General features: G+C 39.0%; 1 protein-coding gene across 1 annotated transcript in view; it reads left to right on the forward strand.

The window, feature by feature from the left end:
• Positions 1-25,429, forward strand: part of CDC123 (cell division cycle 123) — a 57,714-nt gene that overhangs the window by 14,010 nt on the left and 18,275 nt on the right. The window contains exons 3-6 of the mRNA XM_032426058.1: positions 5,776-5,833; positions 6,087-6,119; positions 11,866-11,961; positions 14,001-14,107. Of these exons, the coding sequence (XP_032281949.1) occupies positions 5,776-5,833; positions 6,087-6,119; positions 11,866-11,961; positions 14,001-14,107 (294 nt within the window). The remainder of the gene's footprint in view (positions 1-5,775; positions 5,834-6,086; positions 6,120-11,865; positions 11,962-14,000; positions 14,108-25,429) is intronic.

A 25,429-nucleotide genomic window follows, 5' to 3' on the forward strand; every position in this document is an offset into this window, starting at 1 on the left:
GAAAGGCTAGCTCCTTGGACAGGGATTCACAAGTGACAGTGTGTTAGTATTATCACAGTGTCTGGTTCTTAGCTTCATGGATCTGGCAAGTCAGTTCTTTAGGAGTGCAAAGGGTTGATAAAAATTTAGGAACTGGGGTGCCTGGTTGGCTCAGTCGGTAGAGCATGCGACTCTTGATCTCGGGGTTGTGAGTTCAAGCCCCACACTGGGTGTAGAGATTACTTTAAAAAAAGAAAATTTAGGGAACTAATTGATACGTGTTAACCAGAATTACACCAGGTTGATTAATTGAATGATTGACAAGTCAGTGTGTCAATTTCTTGATTTATAGAGGAGGATATGCCTTTCCAGTGATTGCTACTGTAACACTTACCATATAATACACCCTCAACAGATTTGAAGGGAGCTTCTGTCTGTAGCTTTGTATTTCTTTTTTTTTTTTTTTTTAAAGATTTTATTTATTTATTTGAGAGAGAGAGAATGAGAGACAGAGAGCATGAGAGGGAGGAGGGTCAGAGGGAGAAGCAGACTCCCTGCCGAGCAGGGAGCCTGATGCGGGACTCGATCCTGGGACTCCAGGATCATGACCTGAGCCGAAGGCAGTCGCTTAACCAACTGAGCCACCCAGGCGCCCCTGTAGCTTTGTATTTCTTAACAATATACTTAGACTAATTATTTCTTAATATTATCTCCACCTTAGATATTATTTCTTGACTTTGTGTTATAGTATTTGAAGATGTAGTTTTCTTACGCAGTCTCTTCTCTTCATTACAGTTTTTGGTTAAATCAGTAGTCCGTGATCACAGTATTATTACATTATAGTGGCTGCTGAGCCACATTGTGTACTATGATTCCCTTTTCTTTACTAATAACCAAATTCTTTGAATTTGCTTTGTTTCCCATGTGGCTGTCACTAATACCTAGTAACTATTCCAATAGACAGGTCATAACCTGTTAGCTATTTCTCTAAATACTTGTGGACACTTCCAAATCGAGGAGTTCCATTTTCCGTTCCTGGAGATTTCACTTTAGCAATCCCCCATCCTCCTGTTCCAGTCTGGTAGCTCTCAGGTCTGGTATACAGTTGTCACCTTGATACTTCACTATTTTGTGTTGGATTTTCTGTCCCTGGGATATCACATTTTTGGGTCTCTTGAGTTACTCGTTTTATCGAATCTCATGCTCTACAATGCATAGGAGGAAACGCTTTTGAGTCTTTTCATACCTGAAAAAATTTTTTATTATACTGTAGATTTGGGGGGGGTGAATTGGCTTAGTATGGGATTCTAGGCAGAAAATTTCCCTTGTGATTTTGAAGGTCTGGTCTACTGTCTTCTAGAATGCTATGAAGTCCCCTGTCATTTTGATGTGTGTTCCTTTATTGTGACCCAGTTTTCTTTATGAATGTTTTTGAGAATTCCTCTTTCATGTTTTTGTATTTCATGATAGTCCTCTGAATTGCCCAAACATAGTGACTTAGAACAAGAAACATTTTGTTTGTCAGTGATTGCTCAGGTGGGTGTTGAGAGACAATTCTTGGGTCTCAGTTACTGCTTGTGTTGCACGCAGAGGCACTGACAGCTTTTGTTCTTGATTGTCTTTTCCAGATGTTTATATAGCAGACAGCCTTGGAAGGTCGAGATGATGGCTCTCTCCCTAGCAGAGAGCAGGTTTATTTACTATCTGGCACAGGTAAAGACAGTGTCTCTGCCCTGCCTTTGGGTCAGAGACTGAACAGGTTCACCTGCAGCCCGTTATAAAAGATGAGGTTCCCTAAATTCAGGGTTCCTCAGTTGTGACGCAAACCTGGGCCACTCCTTGACCTCCCCTGGGACAGAGGGGCCAGCGGGAACTGATGGACAGATGAAGCTCATGCTTCACGCTGTGCTGTCAGTCAAAGAGTCCTTTGCTTCTGACCTAGGAGTCTTAACATCTTCTGTCAGAGTCCATGAAACTGGCCAACTAACCTGTCAGCTTGCAAGTAGGGTAAAATCTCAGAGCCTTTACACTTCTTGACACTGGGTGAGTCTTCTGTTGGTCTTGCTAAGATCGTGTTGCTGTTGTCATTTGGTGGTTCTGCTGAACACCTGGGTGCTTTTAAGGTGGCCTTACTCGCATGTCTGGCCGTTGATGCTGGGCCTCTCTTTCCATGCGGTCTCTCATCTCAGAAGAATACCCTTAGCTTCTTTACATAGGTGGCAGCATTCCAAGTGTGAGAGTAGAGGCTGTAAAGTCTTCTGACACCTAGAATTACATGGTGTCACTTGTGCTACATTTTGTTGGTCACGATGAGTCTTGAAACCAGTTTAAATTAAAGGAATGGGGACATAAATGCCATTTTTTGATGGGAAGAGTGGCAAAGTTGCCCCACAGAGGAGCGTGTCAGACTAGATGGGAAGAATTATTGTGGCCATCTTTGCGCATTGCCTGAGTCCTTCCCCGCCCCCACCGTTCGCTGTGCTATGTACCTGGTGAGCCCTTCCATTCTAGAGATGTATTTTTCAGTTTGGGAACATTTAAAAATACTGTATCTTTGACAATTTTCTCTTATTTTCTGGTTTCTCTTTCTTGAACTCCTGTTATTTAGATACTGGATCTTGTTGGATTCTTTGAATTTTATTTCATTCTCTGTTGTTTATCTCTTCTTAGTTCTTTCTGGGCAATTTCCTTAATTTTGCCATTCATTCTATTGAATTTTTTAAAAAAGATTTTATTTATTTATTTGACACAGAGAAAGAGAGAGAGCACAAGCAGGGGGAGTGGCAGGCAGAGGGAGAGGAAGAAGCAGACTCCCCGCCGAGCAGGGAGCCCGTCGTGGGGCTTGGTCCCAGGACCCTGAAGTCATGACCTGAGCTGAAGTCAAACACTTAACCCACTGAGCCCCCAGGTGCCCCTCTATTGAATTTTTAAATAGCAGCTACCATGTTTTCATTTCTGCAGGTTCAGTCCTGTCCCCCGTTCATTTGTTTCTTTTTTTTTTTTCTTTTCTTTTCCTTTCCTTCTTTCTTTTCTTTTCTTTTCTTTTCTTTTCTTTTCTTTTCTTTTCTTTTCTTTTCTTTTCTTTTCTTTTCTTTTCTTTCTTTCTTTCTTTCTTTCTTTCTTTCTTTCTTTCTTTCTTCCTTTCTTTTCTTTCTCTCTCTCTCTCTCTTTCTCTCTCTCTTTCTTTCTCTCTCTCTCTCTCTTTCTTTCTTTCTTTTTCGTCTTTGGAAAAAAAAATTTTTTAAAGTACTTTCCATGCCCAGCATGGAGCACAAGGTGGGGCTTGAACTCACAACCCTGAGATCAAGGCCTGAGCTAAGATCAAGAGTCAGATGTTTAACTGACTAAGCCACCCAGGAACCCCTCCTCTGTTCCTTTCTTACAGCTTCCTGTTTTCCTCTCATGGATGCAGTATCTTCTTTTATCTTTTTATTTTTTACCTTCTTTATGTTTTATCTTTATATTAATGATTTAAAAACATTTTTCATCTGGTCCCTTTATTGTCTATTTCTTATACATACCTTTTTTCTCTCCTTTTAAAAAACTTTTTTTTTTTATCTTGGAGCCTTTCTTTAGTTTTGTAATGATTCTAGGCTTTTATTCATATTTAAGAGTGAGGACACATACACTCACACTCACACTTACTCGCCATATATCCAGGTGGGGCTTGCTGACTAAGAGTGCCAGCAATCAGCAGGTATTGACGGAAGTTTTCCAGATAACGCTTATCTGTAGGTCTGTCCTCCTGGATGGTTCACATTCTACAGAGAAGAATCATGTAATCTCTGTTCTGGGAGCAGGGTGGGAGGAAGGGGACTGGTGGCCTCGCTGTTAGTGTGATTTTCACATGGCTTCTCGTCATACTCTAGCATTTCACCCTCATTTTCCTTTGGGGCATTATGGACCTGAGTCCTTAGCTTCTTTGGTTCATGGAGGAGGATTAGTTGTTAGGGTGTGCAGGGTGAGGAGGGCTGTGTGTGTCTTACTGCCCTTTCTATGGACTTCACACAGGTCCCTTGTTGGTAGCCCAGAGCTTCCATCTCATCATCTGTGGTAGGTCTAGGTTCTGCCTGTTGCTCTCTGGGTTTTCCTCCTCAATGGCTTTCTGTTTCCCAAACTTTTATTGCTGTCTCTTTTCTGCAGTTGTCTCCTTTTTGGTCCTTTATTTCCTTGGGATTTTTTTCTACCATTTTAATAAGAGTTTCAAGAGGGAGCATAGGGATAGATAAATGCCCATGGCCAACCAGGAGCCTCTCTCTCCCTTCTTATAGTTTCTTGGTACAGATCCTGTGCTGGTTCTTATTCTGATTATTATTGTTTTCATTGATGTGGTGAGTTATTCATAGGCCAATTATTTGTGGTTTTGTGTTGATGAGAGGGAATACTCTTGAGTGTTTTCAGCCTTTGCTTCCTCCCTAGGCAATGAAGATTGGCTGCTAGCTGGTCCTTTTCAACATGTGCTTTGCTCACAGGCTTCTTTAAAGATAGCATGTCCGAGTTTTTCTTTCCCTCTTTCCCCCATAGCTTTCTGTGGTGCCCGTCTAGATCCAGAGTAATTCTTTTTTTTTCCTCCATGGAAGGATATTATTTTAACTTTTTCACTGAACATTTTCAAACACAATATGAGAAATCAGTATGATTAAACCCCACCTACCCATCATTCAGCTTACATCAATAATCAAATTTGCTATTTTTGTCTCATTTCTCCCTTCCACATTTGGGGAGATGGATATGGTGGAGTATTTTAGGTAAATCCTCCCCCCTCTTTTTTCAAGTAGGCTCCACACCCAGCATGGAGCCCAACACAGGGCTCGATCTCACAACCCTGAGATCATGACCTAAGCTGAAATCGAGTCGGATGCTCAGCCAGCTGAGCCATCCATTTGCCCCAGTGATGGAGTATTTTAAGGTAACCCATTATTTTTATTCAGGAACACATTTTTTTTTATTAACATATAATGTGTTATTTGTTTCAGGGGTACAGGTCTGTGATTCATCAGTCTTACACAATTCACAGCGCTCACCATAGCACATACCCTCCCCAGTGTCCATCACCCAGCCACCCCATCCCTTCCACCCCCCTCCACTCCAGCAACCCTCAGGATCCAGGGTAATTCTTGACACCAGCCCACATGCTCTGTTTTCACTATATAAGCAAAAGATTCTTGATTTTGCCTTTTGGGGGTATTCCAGCTCTTCGGTAGAACAGCTCTTTGGATGATTCCTTTTGGCTTCTTCATCTCACTTGATCTTCCTTGTCTATGGCAGCTTTTCTCATATATTGGGATTCAGAGTTGTAGATGATTGCTCGTGTCCTCAGAGCTGGAGTTTGAGTTTTTCTTTTCCTTGGTTCTAGTGATTTCTGAGAAGAGGGCAGAAAGTGTTTCTTCTGCTGTCTCTTATTGGAAGTGTACTCATTAATTTTATATCAACTTTTATTAGTTTCTGTCTCAAAAAAATGAACTTTTTAAAAAAAGATTTTATTAATTTATTTGAGAGAGAGAGAGAGACAGAGCATGAGTGGGATGGGGGGCAGAGGGAGAGGGAGAAGCAGACTCCCGCTGAGCAGGGAGCCTGACGTGGGGCTTGATCCCAGGACCCCGAGATCATGAACTGAAGGCAGATGCTTAACTGACTGAGCCCCCAGGTGCCCCTCAAAAAATGAACTTTTCCTAACCTCCTCCAAGTCTGAGGCTTTTTTTTTTTCCCATATGTAGTCAATATACCTGAAATTAGGACTACATACATGGTACCGAAGCATTTTTCTTGCTTAGTTTTTGTTTTATGTTCTTCTAGGGAAGATCCACCAACACATTCTCAACCAGACAGTGGTGATGAGGCAGAAGAAATACAGGTTGGTTCAAAAAAAAAAATCCATTCTATAGACTATTGTAATTTAAATGATCCCTGAAATGGTTCTGATATTTATGTCTTAGCATACATTTGGTAAAGAGAGAAATTACACGAAAACCTCACTTTGACATGTAGTTTGTGTTCAGAAAGAGATGTCTTTCTCTTTTATGTATAATTTTTAGATAGAGCATTGCTTTTTGGAAGCCCAGTATACTATCCACATTTAATATTTTGTTTCTGTCCTCTTTGTGCAGTGGTCGGATGATGAGAACACGGCTACGCTTACGGTAAGAGCAGAGCCATGCCAGTGTGGGGACAGCCTCACGCTGCTACGTAAGGTGCTTCAGGGTTTCAGTACACATCTCTCTCAATTCCCTTTTACTCACTGTTTCAAATGTGTGTCTCTGTTGGCTTTGATCTATTATTTTGAAAAATAACTTGAATCATTGTTTATAGGCAAACATGGCCTGCCCTTCTTTCCCTTTGATTTTAAAGGAAATATTTTAAGTGCATAGTTGGTGCTTTGACTTATTTCTGTTGAGCTCTGAAAAAAGTAATCAAGTCTAACATTGAACTTTGAGGTTCCCAGATATCTGGAACCTAAAAGTGAAATACGTAGTCACTTATTCAACTATATTTAAATGGCATGAAAATTACAGTTTCTTTCAAGTGAGAGTAGAGAAGTGTGTGGCTTTAACCAATATCTTATATAAAAATGTAGAAGTTGATTGAGTGTATTATAGTCTTTCAGGATAAGAATGCTGTTGTCTAATTCAACTTGAAATATATTTTTAATAAAAATATTTTTAAAGGAATGGTGCAGTAAAACATGTATTTCTAAGAATACAGTAGATAAGAAGAAACTTCTTATACCTTGAGATAAAAGAGAAAGGTTTTTATACAATTCCCTGCAAATATACACAAGGCACAAGGGAAACTAGTTTTAGGGAAGGTTATATTCTGATACAATTCTAAAGAAGATACTTCTGTTTATTTTAATGGAAGAGACTTGATATAAGAAAAGTAAGTGGAGATGCCTAAACCAATATATTTCCTGTATAAAAAGCATGCCAACATATACAGAAAGGGCAAGTTTCCATGGTTTATTTTACTCTGGATATCGTGCAAGTCAGTCACTCTTCGTTTCTGAAAATCCTGTTCAGTTAAACATGCATCTTAGTTATCTCCTATATTCAGGGCACTATAGTGGATTCTGAACAAAGATGAATTTGGTTTGATTCCTGCCATTAGGGAGTTTATAAACCAGGGAAAGATGTCTCAGTTTGGGAGTAGATGACAAAGTGCCATCAGAACAGAGAACAGTTAGAACTGAGGTCATCTAGAAAGGGGTAAAGGGAGACATGATATTTGACCTGGACCCTAAAAGTGGTGAGGATTATCAGTGCCAACTCATGCTTTCTAATAGATGACTAGATAGGGAAATTAATAATTTATGTGTGTGTATCTACCATGCTCCATTCACTAAGGACTGGAAGCAGTGATACGGTGACATCATGGTAGCAGTGAGCATACCCAGTGCCCTGATCTTGGTTTCTAGATACCTTCTCAACTAAAAGGAATTGAAGCTCCTTGGAGAAAGTCAAGGCTGGGGGTAGGAAAGTGAAGATGAACTTGCGACAGCTTGTGTCAGAAAGTAAGAATGAGGCAGACATGACAGAAAGGACACAGAGGCCAGCTCAAATGGGTTCCCACTGGCCGAATAGCTGAGTGTCAAAACAGGGATATTAGTGGAGTATAGCCATTTGCTAAGATCAGTGGTCTGTGATCCCATACTGACAAATAAATGGCTATATTCAATAAATGGGAGCAGAAAGGAAAGCCCTTTATAGTAGAAAAGGCACCAGCTCACAAATGTATAAGGAATTATAGAATTGGAAATCACCATTTGGCAACCATCACAGTAATAATTGATGGAGTAGATGTTAAAACTCATGGGTGAGTATTTGATGAGAAAGAGGATACTTGAATATTCTCAAGATATTTCCACCAAAATTACTTATTAATTATAAAGACGAAAATAGTAAGTTTACAGTGGAAAGACCTGGTAGCCAAGTGATCAAAGTTAACCTTGCCAATGATGGGACAGACCTGCATTGTGTACCTCCTGATGATGCACTAAGAAGGACACATCACCTGCCAAACATGCATAACCTAAATCTAATGATGAGGAAACCTCCAGCAAATGCAATTTTTTGGAAATTATATAGAATAACTGCCAGTACTCTTCAAAAATGTCAAGGTCATGAAAGATAAAGGACAACAGAAAGAAGAACTGTTACAGATTAAAGATTGTGCAGACATGACAGCTAAATGCAGTGGTGCGATTCTAGACTGGATCCTCAGTCAAAAAAAAAATGTTTTTCTTCTGCTATAAAAGACATTGGGAAAATGGGTACATTTTGAATAAGATCTGTAAATGAGATAATGGTATTCTATCAGTGTTAGCTCTCTGACTTTGATAATTTTGCTAGGTTCTGTAAAAGAATGTTACTGATCTTTTAGGAAACATACTGAAGTATTTGGGGGTAAAAGGGCATCGTGACTTCTACATACTTTAAGAATGTAAGAAAAAAATTTGTTTTATATGTGCATATATATAAATAAATGCACACATCTGCATAGATCTGTAAGAGAGAGAGTTTTGGGATGGGGAAGGATAAAACATGTGGTAAACGCCTGGCTGAGAAGTATATGGAAATTCTTATTACTCTTCTTTTAATGCTTCTTAAAGTCTGAAATTATTTCAAAATAAAAAGTTACTAAAGTGACTTGGGTTTCACTGGGTGGAACTAGATGTTGTTGAGCAGGGAAGCATTCATGGCAGAAGACTCTTAGTAAGGAATGTGGGCCAAGACCCAACGAGGGAAATATAAGCTTTGACGAGTGGTAATAGTCCATTAATCTAGATACAGAAACATGGAATTAAAAATGGGAAAACTCACTTGAGGGGGGTAAATCTCAAAAGTGAGAGCAGTTTGCTAAAAGTATACATATCAATGACAGCAGTTATATTAAATTTTTAAAATGCTATAATTAATGGACAGGCATATATTATTATTAAGTATAAATCATGATTCTGGAAGAATACGCCCAAGTCTGTAATGCTGATTGCCTGTGGGGAGGGGAAGGATTAGGATTAGGGAGGAGAGTGAGGAGGTAAGAAGCTTCATTTTATATTGTAACCTTGTTCCCTTAGGAAATTTAAAGGTCTGGGTTAAGTATACCAAATTGTTGAATGTATGGATCCAGGAACACAGGTGTATATATTTTTTTTGTATATTTTAAATATTTCATAATTTAAAAAAAAAAGAATGGGTATGGTAGGTGTAGTTGGAAAGACAGGAGGGTTTGGGTCACAGAAAGTCCCCAGATACGATAAAAAATGTAGATTTTATCAATCACAACGGGAACCTTTTCCTGGAAAACTGAGGTATATTGCATATTTGAATCAACTCCTTGAGCTATGAGCTTAAAAGAATTCTATTAGTTAAATCTGTTGAAAGGTAATTTTCAGAAAAAGGTAGAATCATGATTCCATGTTGATATAAAACTCTAACACATGTTGAAGGTTTTATTTAACTCATGAGGGATCTAGGCAGATGTTTTAACTGGTTCCAAAGAGAATCCAAAGGACAGACACATTTATAGATTAGAAATATTGAAATGAATACATAAATGAGGCGGAACTGGTTTTGCCTCCCTCAAGGGTGTGTGTGTCGGGGGAAGACAACTGGCTCTCTGTCAGGCAGGATAGAATTTTTATGTCCATAGAAATACTTTTCATTGTTATCACTTAACCTACAGTTTGCCAAGTTATAAGACAGCTCATAGACCTAGCTAGAATCAGATAATCCAGAGGGTATGCTGTAGGTAGATAATACATAGTCTTCCACTGAAGCACCCATTTTTCTCCACAATACATAAACTTTTTATAATTTAAATTTGTTTTAGGATCCTTATAGCAGGATTTCCTGAAGTTGAATAATTTGAGGATTTGAGGTAATTTGTCACTTCTCAAAATATAATACATAAATATAAAGCAATGTGAAATTTTATGGGTTAGGAAAATTAAATTGTTTTGTCTTTGAAGAATGAATCCTTTCATGTTGTAAATTTTGTATAACTACACCATTCATCAAAAATATTGCTAATGCAGATTTTAGATAAGTGTTTTTATGCATAGAACCCTAGCTGAGCCACATCAGTAACTTCAGCGGATCATAAGGAAATTATTGGCTTAACATAGATCATAATTCCTTCTCATGGGGAGAGGCAAATGGTAGGTAAAGGACTCAGGCTGTTACTCATTTTGAAAGCCTCTCAGAATGGCTCCTGTTTGATTTCCTGTGTCTAAGGTGACAATGTCACACGGAAGATGGACACGGTGGCAGATACTAAAGATGCCGCCAACCTGTCTAGAGATCATAGACATCTGTAGCAGAAAGGAAGGGGGCGTCCAGTCCAGTCTGCTGTGATCTCTCCCTCCTTTACTCACTAGCTTACTGCTTAAAGCTGGTTTCTAGTTTGGCGGATAGGTCACCTTTTGTTTTAAACTGACGTTTTTTGGTCTGTTTCCCAGACTTTTTTTTACTTGACAGAACACACAAGCAGGGGGAACAGCAGAGACAGAGAGAAGCAGGCTTTCCACTGAGCAGGGAGCCCGATGCGGGGCTCCATCCCAGGACCCTGAGATCATGACCTGAGCCTAAGGCAGACGCTCAAGCGACTGAGCCACCCAGGCGCCCCTGTTTCCCAGACTCTTAACAGAGTTTTTTTTTTTTTTTTTTTTAAAGGGGAAAGGCCTTTTTTTTTTTTTTTTAAAGATTTTATTTATTTATTTGACAGACACAGCAAGAGAGGGAACACAATCGGGGGAGTAGGAGAGGGAGAAGCAGGCTTCCCGCAGAGCAGGGAGCCCGATGTGGGGCTCAATCCCAGGACTCTGGGATCATGACCTGAGCCAAAGGCAGACGCTTAATGACTAAGCCACCCAGTCGCCCTTCTTAACACAGTTTTCTCTCCGTTGTAACTGGATTAGATTAAGGGGATCAACAGAAGCCATTTGATATATTTTTGCAGTGTGTAGTTTGGCTCATTCTAGACCTAGTCTAACTTTTTTGCCCCTGTGGAAGAACTTGTCGTTACTGGACTTTTTCAAAATTTGCAGTTGCCCAGTAGGGGGCGGCAGATATAAAGGGATAATGTGACTGTAGCAAACTTGTTAATATTTTTGTATTCTGTCCCTTGCAGGCTACACTTCCTATTGTCTTAGTCCCCTTTTCTCTGCTAATGTTCATGTGCTCCTTAGCTAGGGACATAAAGCTCACAGAAGAGTGCAGAAGAGTGTTTCTTCACACAATTTCTCTTTACTTCCTGGTTGAAGTGACACTTAGGACGTTTTGGTTACTTGCATATATAAACTGTGCATTTTAAAATCAATCAAAAAGGAAAGAACATTTTAACTGCACCACCATCCTATTTTTGAGTTTTGTTTATATTAAAACTTGTCTGGAAATAGCAGTGTTTAAATACAGTTAAGCACATCATTTATTTCTCATTCTCCTGAAGGCTTTTGGGGATATGTCCAAGAATCTTTTCCTCTAGATGGAAAGGCTTCTGGCCCTTTAAATGTGAGGTGATATTTCGGAGCGTTGGAGTATGGGTGCAGGTGACATTCCATCTGTCTCTTCACTTAATAACTGTTGGTTCTTTAGATGTTCAGAGAACCATTCAGTCCTTCCTCATATCCCCAGATGCCTCGTGACATCTGTCTTTTAAGCTTCCTGGGTTTTGATTGTTTTTGGAAAATACCGTTTGGGCACTTGTTATTTTTTTCCCTTTCTGGTAAATATTTGATCATTGATTTTGTTTAGCTCAGTTCAGAAATTCTGATAGTAACTTGTATTCTAACTTATTTTTAACATGCTTAATTGTTTGAGATTTTGATCTTGTTTTCTGTATTTATTGTGATGTTATCAACCTGTCTAAATGATTTCTCCTTTCTCTCTGTAGGCACCGGAATTTCCCGAGTTCACCACGAAAGTCCAAGAAGCTATCAATTCCCTGGGGGGCAGTGTATTTCCTAAGCTTAACTGGAGTGCCCCAAGGGTAGGAACACATCAGTAAATCTCTCACTATTTGAATATTCTTTGTTTTGCTATTCATTTCTTTTTATATACCCACAGAGGGCCTAGAATTTTATTCCTAATTCTAGGGAAAACACTGTGGTATTTATTTTTATTTTCCCCCTCCTACTTTCCTGATTTTGCAGTTTCCTGAGTCTGTAAAATACTATATATTTTGCTAAAAGACAGTTGTAACCTCTTGTGTTGCTGATCGTGCTAGAATCAGAGGAAGGCCATTCTCTGCCCCTTTCAGAACTTCAGCTGTTCAGTGTAACAGAGAAATTTTTCTCTATTGAAAAATAATCAGAATTAAAATGTCACAGGACCTAGACATAGAGCCATTCGGGAAATCAGCTGACATTTTCTTAAATTGTGTTTTATCGTTATGACATTGCGTTGACAAGATTTTTTTTTTACATCAAGGTCTGTGGAAAAATTCACTCTTCTTTCTAATCCAGTAGAAAACCACTATGGCAGCAAAGTTCACTTAAGGAATCAAAGACTTACTTGCATTTTCAAAAATCATCCCATGTGCCTTTCTTTTCTTATTCTAAGATGAATGACAAGTTATACCTAATCTAGCCTTTATTTTTACTGATTAAAATTAGTTCCACATGTACATCATTTACATTTTTAAAAGAGCTGGACTTTTGCTCCCCAAACCAGCAGGTCCTGACATGTCCTTTGCTTCCCCATTTCTCACTCCCCAGAGGCAGCTGCTGTCCCTATTTCAGTTCATCCTATCGTTATTTTCCTCTACCGCTCCGCCCTTTAGCTGTCCATATTCATTATTGCTGCCCCCTCAGGAACGAGAAGATTCTGTCCTCTCACCTCCCGTTCCCGCTGCTTTATATTCCACTCTCCTCATTCGAGTAGTGTCCCGTTTCGCTTAGGTCAGGATGCAGTGTTTCTGCAACTCTGGTAGCGCAGACACTCTGCGCACATCGGATGGAGACCGTACAGGATGACTTAGTGTTCTTGTTCACCCTTTTGCTTTCCCTGGAGTTCACGGTTTTCTGTGCAGCTGCTGTTGTTTCAGTGGAATTAAATCTCTGGTCAGTGTGCCATTCTCCACCAGAAGTTCATCATCTTTTTCACTGGGAGAAATTGTAAAAGTTATTATAAAGAAGTTATTAAAACTCATTTTTAGTTTGTACATGAGCAGTAATTTGAATCATTTCTTACTGCTGAGCTGGGCTGGGGCTTTCCACTTACGAATGGTAGATTATTTGTGGTTTTAAGTTAATCCTTTGTTCATTTATATTTTATTTTGTGTGCCTGCCATGTGCCACGGCTGTCTTTCATGTGTGGTTAATTAGGTAGTTTTTTGCAATCATTTGTTTTCTCAACATTAGATTACTGCCCTGTGTCTGATCTGTGGGAAAAGTATGTTTAATAAATGACTTAATTATTCTGTCATTTTTAGGCGTGTTTTGCTAAGCTTTGTGCCTGGTGTGCCTGCTGTTATCTTACCTTTTTTTGGTTCATAGGTAGGAGACATTCACCACTGAAAGCTGCAGTGGTGCACAATCTCTCATCTCCTCTCTCCCTGATTTGGTAGACATGGGTCTGAACTGCTCCAGTCCTCACACTTCAGGTGTCCCGGCTGTCACTACCCAGGAGCAAGAAGAGAGAAAGGATGTCCTTTTTCTTAGAGAGTAGCTGGTCAGGCTCTTTCTTTACATCTTAATCTTTTAGCTGAAGTGTCAGCACTTCTGATATGGTCTTCACCCCTTTTTCATCATCAGTAAGACAAACACAGGGAAGTGCTTGGGCCTGAGTGGGAAGGTCAGGGCCTTAACAACTCAGTGTTCATAACCCAGCAAGCAACATGCAGTGGCCCTGCTCTCGGTCGTTCAGAAGTGTGATTTGACATTGAACGGTATAGCTAAAATGTCTCACCTGAGCTTTTTCTTTAAAAGTAGTGTGCATTATCAGCTTTGTATGTAGGCCTGAGCCTCATTCATAGCAACCGACTTGAAATATATGCTAAGTTGCATGTGCTTTATTATTATTATTTAGGATGCATACTGGATAGCAATGAACAGTTCTCTGAAATGTAAAACCCTCAGCGACATCTTTCTGTTGTTCAAGAGTTCTGATTTCATCACTCGTGACTTCACTCAGCCGTAAGTATGTCTCTTGATCTCCCATGTCAGTAGTTTCTGTACTTATGAGAGTTTTGCTGAAGGTGAAATCCCATTACTTCTAGTACCGTTAAAAACAATAGTTCCGGGGCACCTGGGTGGCTCAGTCAGTTAAGCGTCTGACTTCAGCTCAGGTCCTAGGATTGAGCCCCACGTCCGGCTCACTGCTCAGCAGGGAGTCTGCTTCTCCCTCTCCCTCTGCCCCTCCACCCAACGTGTGCTCTCTCTCTCTCTCTCTCAAATAGATAAATAAATAAAATCTTAAAAAAAAAAAAAACCAACAACACGACAGCAGTTCCATATAACAAGACCTATTAAAGCAAACATTTCTTTTCCTTTGATAGTAAATGAATATTCGTAAATATCAAGGGCTTTCTTTGTATCTGCCCATTAATTTGGTAATCTTTTTTTCTCATTGTAAAATCAATATATGCTTATCATAGAAAAACAAAATTAAGAATTCGAGCTAAACAAAAACAGAAAATGTAGAAGCACCCATGATCTCACCACAGTTGGTTTTATGTAGTTCCAGAATTCTTTCTGTGCATACGTATAATATAAATATACCTGTCTCTAACCATATTGTGATATTTTAAGACAAAAATGGGATCCTGTAGTTCATATTCCTTAGTGGCCTGCAGTATATAGCTAATATCTTTATGTGTCATTTAATACTTATATGTATCATTGTTTAAAATTACCTTAATGGTATTCCACTGGATAGCTACAGCATGATTTGTTTGATCAGCCTTCTATTTTTATATAGTCCTACAGTGAATATCCCTGAGCTAAATTTTTGTGCATGTTCCTAATTTTTTTCTCAGCATACATTTCAGGAAGGGGAATTGCTGTTTTCCTTTCTTTGCCAGTTACTCTTTAGCTAAAGGACTCATAGGCAGGTAACCTACTTGCACTATTGACCTGCCGGTGAGCTCTTTATGCTCTCTTGTTCTGTCACCAAATAGGTATTCTTCTAGATTTCCCATCTTACCCATCGTAAGCAAACCAGTTATCACACTTAAACTAATATTTAAACTGATCTCTAAAGTAAAGCATATCACAAAATCCAGCAACTAAGCAGGTGAATAGGGGTGCAAATACTGTGTACACATGCCACTTCTTCCCCATCCGTCCATGGAGTCTGCCCTGCCCATTCACCCCATTTCAGCTTCAGATCCTTTTTTGAGGAGAAGCCTGGCACAAAAAAATAAATTCACTGCATGTCAGTTGTGCACCTAGTCTTTTGCCTCTGAGTTGTGTAGCTTGGTCATTGTTTTTAGTATTATAAGAATGAAGGGAATGAAGTTCGGTGATAATAAATGAGTCTGGTTAAATTGTAAGTTTATTATAAAAGGGGTTTACCAGTATTGATATTTCTGGTTCATTTACAGAGAAAAGCTTTATATTGTTTTGATATTTCATTGTCCACCTTTTGTGGTCACGTTGGCACAGATGTTACTAGGTGTTTGGCGGCCCCTGTTGTAGTAATAATGCTGTGGCATTTCCGTTCTAGGAGAGGCCCTCTGATTTGAGGAAGTAGTCGCTGTCTTCTTTGTCCATTATAAAGCTTTTAAATACCTAATGCTTTAAGTAAAGAGGTCTTAAAATATATTACATTAAAAATGCTCTGTACCTGTTAGTTCATCAGATAGGAGTTTCCATGTACCTTTAACACTAGTTGCAGTGAGAGTATGAGGACATCTTTTCCTTTCCAAAAATTACTATAAGTTGCTTTTAATTCCCTGTGGCTGATGGTTTTTTAAATCATCTTTGTGGCTTGGTGAACTGCTGCTGCTCCCCAGCCCACCTCTCCCTCTTCGTCGTGCTTGAATCTAACACGAGTCCAATAGAAGGTCGAAATAGCAGTCAGCTATTTGGCCTTCTGTGCGCTTTGACTTTTGCATGGGAGGGAAGTTAAGTCAGCAAGTGAATTTGAGGCCTGGGATTAAGAGTGTTTACTCACAGAATACCATGCTTCTCCTAGTCTAAATAATTGGGAGTTGGCAGGAACAAACCCCAAGTACCGAGCTTGCAGTCTTTCAGCTAGGCGGCTCTAATTAGTCACCCCCTTCTAGAAGTATTTGTCGGTAGGAGGCTGCAGAGCTGTAAGTCTTGTCACCATAAAAATCTGTATCGATGGGATCTTTAGTGAAAGATGAACTTTTGTCGCATAGGCCTTTAAGGACCCCTGAAAGATTAAATTTGGAGTGTAATTCTTTAAATTAGACAGGATTGTGTCAATAATTTAATCTCTTTCCTTCTATAGGCTAGAAAATTGAGGCCTAAATCCGCTTGGTCATTTGTTCCCACAAACTAGTTAGTAGAACCAAAACCAGAATATAATTTCAGTAATACCATTCTAAATGGTTTCTATATTTTCACTTAGTAAAGTCATAAATTCCTCCTTTTAAAAATGCTTCAAATTAAAATACAGAATATCATAAAGAATTTAATTTTGTAAGAATTTATTATATAATAAAAATATAAGTAAAAACAGTAAGTATAAATATAGAATGTAAAAAGACATTATAGAGTTATTATATAATTATCTGTGATATGTATAAGATTATATAATATTATAAAAGTGACTTTATATTGTTTATACTATTTTGGGGCTTACCTCAAAAAAAGAAAGATATTCCAGTCAGGATTGCAAGATAACAGAAGGCCAACTAAAAGTATTTTACACATACAGAGTTTTAAAAAGTATATTACTTAACAAGGACTCTGGAGCGTGGGTATTTCTGGGGTTAATTGAGCTGCTCCTCAAGGTCTCCACGGAGCCAGGCTCTTCCAGTTTTTCCCCTGTGGTCATGCTTGGCTTACTGACGTGGTATTTGGGATTATCGCCCGCTGGTTTCAAGATTGCTGCTACAGTTCTGGGCAGCACGTGAAGACATGACAGTATCTGAACCAAAAATAGAAGGGGTGGTGTGTTTCCTCTCACTCCTCTCTGTATGTGAGCAAGTAAAGCATTCTGGAAGCTTCCCAGGAGGCTTCTGTAGGCTCATTGGTCATACAGAGACCCAGCCTAATCCAGCAGTTGGCAGAGGGAACAGAATTGCAATGACTGGTTTAGACCGGGGCTGTCAGACGTTAGCATGCATCAGGATCATCTAAAGACTTTGATGAAACACAGATTGCTGGTCCCTTCCCCAAAGTTCTGGTTCAGTAGGCTGGGAGTGGGGCCCAAGAATATAATTTCGAAGAAGTTCCCAGGTTATCCTGATGATGCTTGTGCAGGCCCACGCCTTGAGGACTGCTTAGATTAAGCAACACATGCATCCCTGGGATTCCGGAGGGGACTGCAGAATACAAGTGCTACCTGATCCAGCAATCACAATTGTGTTAACAAGGATGAAGGTTGGGAATAGCTCGAGGGAGACAAGCTGTACTATCTGTCAGAGTTGTAAGCTGGTACAGAATATTAAGTACTCTTATTTTTCCTGTTCCTCAACTGGTTATTGTACATAGGAGCTTTAAAAAGTGGAAGTTGCAATATGACACATTTAACACAGTCTGCACTAGATTCACTGAGCAAACTATTTGCCCAGATAGAAACATTTTTTTTTTTTTTTTTAAAGATTTTATTTATTTATTTGACAGAGAGAGACACAGCGAGAGAGGGAACACAAGCAGGGGGAGCGGGAGAGGGAGAAGCAGGCTTCCCGCTGATCAGGGAGCCTGATGTGGGGCTCGATCCCAGGACCCTGGGACCACGACCCGAGCCGAAGGCAGATGCTTAACGACTGAACCACCCAGGCGCCCCCAGATAGAAACATTTTATGTGGTTAGACTTGTTGAGGCTCAAGGCTGCTTTCAGTAATTATTTTATTGATTAATGTCACTTCAGTCAGCCAAGGCAAGAAAGTAATACCTGGTATTCAATTGGCACTTGGAAGATAGGGCTGAGCGAGTGAAGAAATTAATCCATTAAGTGTTTCCCTGAGGGATTTGTCACGCACAAGATAGATTTGATTAGAGGTCAGGAAATTTCACTTGTCTTAGTAATTTAACTCAGCTATGCTTGACGTAATTTGTATGCATTCTTAAGATTATCACAAAACTGGTTATTAAAAAATGCAGCAAGTAGTCTCAGGAGTAAAATTTTGTGTGTAAGTTGGACCTGATAGAATCTTTACCTTGTGATTAATGAGATGACACTTTCTCTGCTGTAGATTGTTTTAATTTTAGATAGCATATTTTATCTCTTTTTGAAGAAGAATTCTATGAAAATTCAGATGAACGTACCCAATGATCCTTAGTTCAGTATCGTTTTACTTTTATCTGTTTTTCCACCACCAGTGAAATCTGGAATGGAATCTGTGCACCAGTACTCTTAACCTGGTTCTCTTGGTTCCCCATGAGCAATAGTCTACACCACCAGAACTTTGATGCTTAAGGTTCCATGGTTCTGCATTTTGTTTTTCTTGCCCATAATTTATACTTTTTCTTATACTTAGTGTTTACAGTGAGGTATAATGTAACCTTCCAACTTTTAAAAAAAGCTTACCAATCAGACTTGTGCCCTAGTAAATATCTAGGGTGGTATGCCACTTTAAAACATTAATGATTGTGTTTACAGCCACTTCAGAAAGCTTTAATGAAGATGTTTTCTCACTACTTATAAAAATGGTGAAATTGTGATCTCAGCCAATGGACTTAGGTAATATCTAAGTTGCCTAGAGTAAATTCACATAGGTATTATTCTCAGAGTATACCAATAGTGTGATTCTCCTTCCCCCACTCCTGCCATGTGACTGGCCCAAATTAGAGGCCCAGCTCATATCCTGTGAGTAGGTAATACTGTAAATCTGTACATCCAGTGCCAGAACCTCACCCCTTAGCCCCAACACATAGGCTTCATCTTCAACTTAAAAGTTTTCCACTAGCAGGGCACCTGGGTGGCTCAGTCGTTAAGCGTCTGCCTTCGGCTCAGGTCGTGATCCCTGGGGTCCTGGGATCGAGCCCCGCATCGGGCTCCCTGCTCTGTGGGAAGCCTGCTTCTCCCTCTCCCCCTCCCCCTGCTTGTGTTCCCTCTCCTGCAGTGTCTCTCTCTGTCAAATAAATAAATAAAATCTTAAAAAAAAAAAAAGTTTTCCACTAGCGTAGTCTCTGTTTTCATCTCCATTTAGCTCTTTCTTGTAGTCTGTTTCTGAATTGTAGCACAGCTCAGCACAGTGCAGGCACATGCATCCTTTTCTGGTCCTCTCCTCCTTTCCTTGTAACAAAGCAGGGGACACATTCCGCCTCATCTGTGTACTAGAGTACATCCATATTTTCCTGATTGTGCTCCCCTCTGTTCCACACACCCACATCCTTATCATTGAATGTATTACATTTGTTCTCTTTTGATGTATGAAATATTTGGAACTGCATGATAAAAACTTGTTGATCACAGGAAGTTCACAGAAAAAAGTATGTCAATCTGAAGACATGGTTTAGGGCATAACGAATAGGTCTGTTTATGCTAAGACCTGGTGGCTGAAAGGAAATGCAATCTTGTTGAAGTTGAGGGAATAATTTGGGCAGTACCTTGAGTAGAAATGAAAGAAAAAAGATGGCCTTCCTGCCTGCCAGGGATCAGTGCTGGCTGAGCACAGTCCTTGCAGTTTGGGGCTAAGATTTTTTTTTCCTTTCTTTTCTTTTTAAAAATTTGGATCTAGAACATTACTCTCAAAAATTCCTATTAACTGGCTAATTTCAAAATGTTTTTAAAATGCACTGGTATAATTTCAAAGTAGCTTTCATCAGGATAGACTTTTGGGTTTTGTTGGTTTTTTTCCAAAATAAAATCTTTACTATTTTTGTACTGAGAATTTTTTTTAGTTTGTAATTTCCATTGTAGATAATGTAACATTCATCATTTAATAACATTTGTGTATATTTGGAGTTTTAATGGCTAGCTAGAGGAACTATAATTATAATTCAATATAGGAGTCTCCTTTCTATCCAGACTGTAAAGCAGTGACTTTGATTTAATACTACTTTATGTTGTTAACCTGTTGAAAATTTCAAAGAAATCTTCCAAGTTATAATAAAATACTTACCCAGGAAAAAAAGTTTAGAAGTGGGATTTAAACACACAGACACACACACACACACACACACACACAATAAGCTCATAAGTGTACATGAAAATGGTTAGTAAGTACTAATTACAGCTAGTACTGTTCAGGTTGGCAGAGATGTTCAAATGAGATTCAAAATGTTCTTATTTGTAATTATAAAAGAGCTTTAAGAAACTGATCATTAATTTTTGGTTTTAGCTAAGTAGCAGGCTAAGATAACTTGAAAAATCTTTTGTTACACATTACCTAGAGATGCTGGGTAAAATATAAACTATAGCACAGAAATTTAAATGCATAGCTGAATTCACAGAAACAAAAGGTAAATCCCAGATGCAAGAAATGTAGAGGATGGAAAATCAGAGGGTTAGGTAGGTAAGCCTTTTAGGGGTCATTATCAGAGCTGATAAGAGACATAACTTTTAATCCCTTTATGGGACTGGAAGACAAGCATTAAGACAAAATAAAGTGAGGATTTGGAAAAGAGACTGTTTTTTGCACCTTCAGTAAAGGGTGAACAAGAAAAAAAATTCATCCATTGGCACAGAGACAGGGAAGCAGGACTGAAACCCCTTGGGCTTTGGGTTTTTCGTTTTAAAAAGTTGAAACCTCAGGCCTATATCTCATTATGAACTTTGGAAAACAGAATTTGAACCACCTGCCTGTTGGAGAGCTCCCATTAACTAAGAAATTAATGTAAAAGTCAGTCCTCCAGTCATTTTTACCCTTGAGACACCTAGAAGATGCAAATACAAAGTGCTCTGGGAAGACTCCACAACCCAGGCCTGTGGGACCCCCAGAGAAATGAGCCGCACCAAATAGGCGCTTATGTAGAAATAACAAGATCGTGAGAAAACTACATCATGCCTCAAGGTGAGACAGCAGACAAGAGGAGGAAGTAGAGCTGTATAAATTTAAAATAACAGAAGTCTCAAAGATAATATAAAGGTAGTGTTTTAATTAAACTCATAAAAAGAATTGAGACTCTTAGAACAAGTTTTAGGTCCATTAATTTATGTATAAGGATTGTAAAAATTCCAGTGTTGTTAGTACCCTGATTATCTTACTCATTTTTGCTTTTTAAACCTACCTTCTCCAGAATGTAAATGGAATCTAAATATTCACACACAGCGTTCTTTGCAGTATTTCAGCTGAGCTCTTGAAAATGCTATCATTGACCTTTACATTCAGGCTTAACTAGTTGGCTCTGCACTCTTCTCTTGCAAGAACTGTACTGGGCCATCTGGTTAATCATCTTAATAAGAAAAAGCCTTATACAATAATCTCACATACCACAGACATTCTCACTTCTACTTTCTGAAACTAACCAGGCTTTTAAACTAACATTAAATGTTAAACCAATCAACACTTAAAAAATAAATGTTATAGGATGGGAGAATGCAAATATGCATTAAAATGTATACCTGTTTTAAAGTAGCAATATGAGGATTAACCGAGGGCTGAAATCAGTATTTGTAGGAATATCGAAGCATTAAAAACATTAGACAATGAAGATTTGTGTTTTGGAATTGTGCCTTTTGGGTTTCCTGTAGTATTTTAAAAACAGGTAGATATAGAATCTTAATCCGCCTTGTTCTTTATAGAATCATAATAACTATCCTCTGTTACCAGATTTACAAAAACTATGGCACCCACATGATTAAATCACATTTCAAATATGAGAATGGTAGTAGTTCTGCTACTACACTAACCATTAAGATAATGCCCTGTTATTTATTCAAGTTCCTTAGTCATTTCTCTCCTTCCATCTCCCTGTATGTTTTAGATACATTTAAATTAAGAAAAGAGAGACAGTTCAGTTTTATCATTGATCATGAACTAATGGTTAGTTGGAAGCCAAAATATTACCTTTTTTTCCTATGGAGGTATAATTGGCATAATGTTATATTTAAGTTTCAGGTGTACAACATAGTAATTCCATATTTGTATATGTTACAAAACAAAATATTAAATTCTAAAGTAAACTTGAATAGGCTTCTTATAAAAGCAGTACATGTGCACTTTGTACTTTTATGTATTTTTTAATTCCTCAAAATTAAAAGTCAGAATAAAAGTATGTATCTGTTTTAAGGGTAAAAGAATTCATAAAATAGCAGTTTTTTACAATTAAAATGTTTAGACGTAAACTAAGAAAAAAAGGCGCAAGGAATCTTTTGAAATGAAAAATTTATTATGTGGAACTATTAAAGATGATCAAGGACATTTTTTTAGATGCATCTGATACTTATGGTGTTTTGTTTTGTTTTTTTAGCTGAAATCCAAGAGCTTTAACAACAGCTCTTTTTTTAGAGAGAGAACACGCGTGCGCAAGGTGGTGGGTGGGGCAGAGGGCAAGAGAGACAAGCAGACTCCACACTGAGCGTGGGGCTTAATCACATGACCCTGAAATCATGACCTGAGCCGAAATCAAGAGTTGGACGCTTAACTGACTGAGCCACCCAGGTGCCCCTAACAGCAGCTCTAGAACCTCCATCCTTGCGGGTTTAGTGCCCTCCCTACCACTTACTTGATCTCTCACCTTTCAGAGCCTTGGTAACCTCATGTGATAAACATTGATATTAATAGCACTTTCTCATAGGATTATTGGTGCATGTTCATTAATACAGAGAAAGCCCATTGGTTTTCAACAAAGCACGTTGGGTGTACTTTTCTTTGTAATTCAGATTATATCCACCCATGCCCAGTTGTTAGTAGGAATAAAGGTTTTTTTCTGAGAATCTCAGCCAATCAAATAAATTGGAATTGTTGTTGTTTGTAGTATAAATTACAAATGATTATAGAGAATTCCAACCTAATGAAATATTCAGGGGAATTGAAAAGCTTTTCAAACTCAGTTTTACTTGTAAATTGCTTAAGAGATCTTTAAAAGTATTTTTTGTTTTCTATGCATGGGGTTTTTCTTCTTAATAAAAATGTCTCTCGACTGCAAGTTTTGCTCACTCTTTAATTGTTGGTATTCTCCAAGGTTCTGTGATCTGCCTGAGGTGACGCTTCTATTTACTTCCTTGACTTCAGCTCTTACACCTGTGTGACTACCTCCAGATAATTGTCTTCAACTCCTCCCTCTCTTTGAGTTTCCTTATTTCTGGTTGCTTCCTAGACATTTCTGTGCGCTTCTCCGAGGATGTCTCCAACTCTCCACATATAAACATAATTCTCTCCCATCTTTCCCTCACCCCTGTTACCTGCTTTTCTCTTAGTCTCAGTGAATGGCATTCCCATCACTGTCCAGCCAGTCATCGAAACCAGACCTCAGTCATCCCGACCTCTCTCCCTCATCCCTCACTTTCAACAGGGCGCCAGGCAATATTGGTTTTGCCTCCTGAATATCTTTATATAGTGCTTTTCTCCTCCCCCACTCCCACTGCAGCAGCTAGACCCTTATCACCCCCAAGGCTATTGGACCGAGCCTTCTAACTGGTCTCTCTGCCTCCCTACTTGCCACCCCTCCACCCTCCCTCCCCCAGCTATCCAGTACCATTGCCACAGTGGTAGTCCTGAAGCCCTCACATGTTTAGAAACTTTTAGCTCCCCAGTGTGTATATAATAAAGTACAGCCTCCCTAGAGACACAAACAAGACCCTTCACAATCTGGATACTCCTCTTTATCGAAAATTTCTCTTCAGTGTCGTTTTTTTTAATTGGATTATAGTTAACACAATGTTACATTAGTTTTGGGTGTAAAACATAGTGATTTAACAAGTCTGTATTTTATGCTCACCACAGGTATAGCTGCCATCTGTCCCCATACAACACTCTTCCAGTGCCACTGACTAGATTGCCTGTGCTGTCTTTTATCCCCATGACTTACTCATTCTGTAACTGGAAACCTGTATCTCCCACCCCACTTCACTTTTTTGCCCATTCCCCCACTCCCCTCCCCTCTGGCAGCCACCAGTTTGTCCTCTGTATTTATGAGTCTCTTTCTTACAAATATGAGTCTGTTTCTGCTTTTTGTTTGTTTGTTTAACATACCCCATATCTGCTTTATCTATTCATCTGTTGATGGACACTTAGGCTGCTTGCATATCTTGGCTGTTATAAATAATGCTGCAATAAAGATAGGGGTGCATAAATCTTTTTGAATTAGTGTTTTTGTTTTCTTTGGGCAAATACCTATTAGTGGAATTACTGGATCATATGGTAGTTCTACTTTTACTGTTTTGAGGAAACTCCATACAGTTTTACTGTTTTGAGGAAACTCCATACAGCGGCTACACCAGCTTACATTCCCACTAACAATGCGTGAGATCTAACCTCATCTTCCCGTGGTTCTCCTTGCGCTCTACACTCCCATCGGCACAAATCCGTCGTAGTTCCCTGCATACAGCGTGACAGTTCTCATTTCTTGTCCTGCTTTAGTGCATGCTTCCCTTTGCCTTAAATGTGGACCCTTCCCTTCCTGTTGAATGAAGCCTTCTTGACTGCCACCTTCCCTCCCCTCCCCCCCACAACAGAGAGCTAATCAGTTTTTCCTTTGTGCTATCAGAGTATTTTTATTTGCTTTCAGTGGTTTGAATTTTTTTGTCTACTTGTTAGGCTTTCCCCACCAGACTAACCTCCTAAAGAACAAGGGACTTGGGTCATTTTAGCATTTCTGGTGCCTAGCCAGTCCTTGGCATAGGGAGGCATTTAACAAAGGCATTTAGAAAATATATGAAAAATTGTTCATGAAATGGAGGACTTTTAGAGGGGGAAGCAGTATACTTAATGAAGGAATGAGTAGTTCTATCAAATATTTTTTTAAATGGCTTGCAGGGTAAGGTTTGGATTAACTTTGTGTGGCTTTAGATGGTAGAGGTAATGTCAGCAGAGAAGTAGACTTCTGGTTTAGCCACAGAGAAGGCAATGAGGGTTAGAGAACAGCAGTACCATCCTGCCTTCATTTGGAATCTGTATTTAGACAATCTGAGTTTTAGTCCTGGCTTGGTCACTAGATTTGGTGGTTTCTGGGTGTAAGTTTCTTTGTTTTTTGACAGAAAAATGGAGATAATAGTAGCTTATATGGTGGTTTTGAGGACTAGTGAAATACCATTTCTGGGTGCCTTGGCTAACATCTGGTGTTGAATAGTGCTTAGTAAATGTTCATTGGATTTGAATTAGTCTCCTGTTCCTGGATTCTTCCAGTAATACCTTACATGTATCGCGTTGAATATAAGTAATGTGTGTACATAAACTGGCACCAAAAAAAAAAAAAAATTCAATTGCCTTTTTT

Source organism: Phoca vitulina, unplaced genomic scaffold (genome assembly GCF_004348235.1).
Source record: "Phoca vitulina isolate PV1807 unplaced genomic scaffold, GSC_HSeal_1.0 scaffold33, whole genome shotgun sequence".
NCBI lineage: Eukaryota > Metazoa > Chordata > Mammalia > Carnivora > Phocidae > Phoca > Phoca vitulina.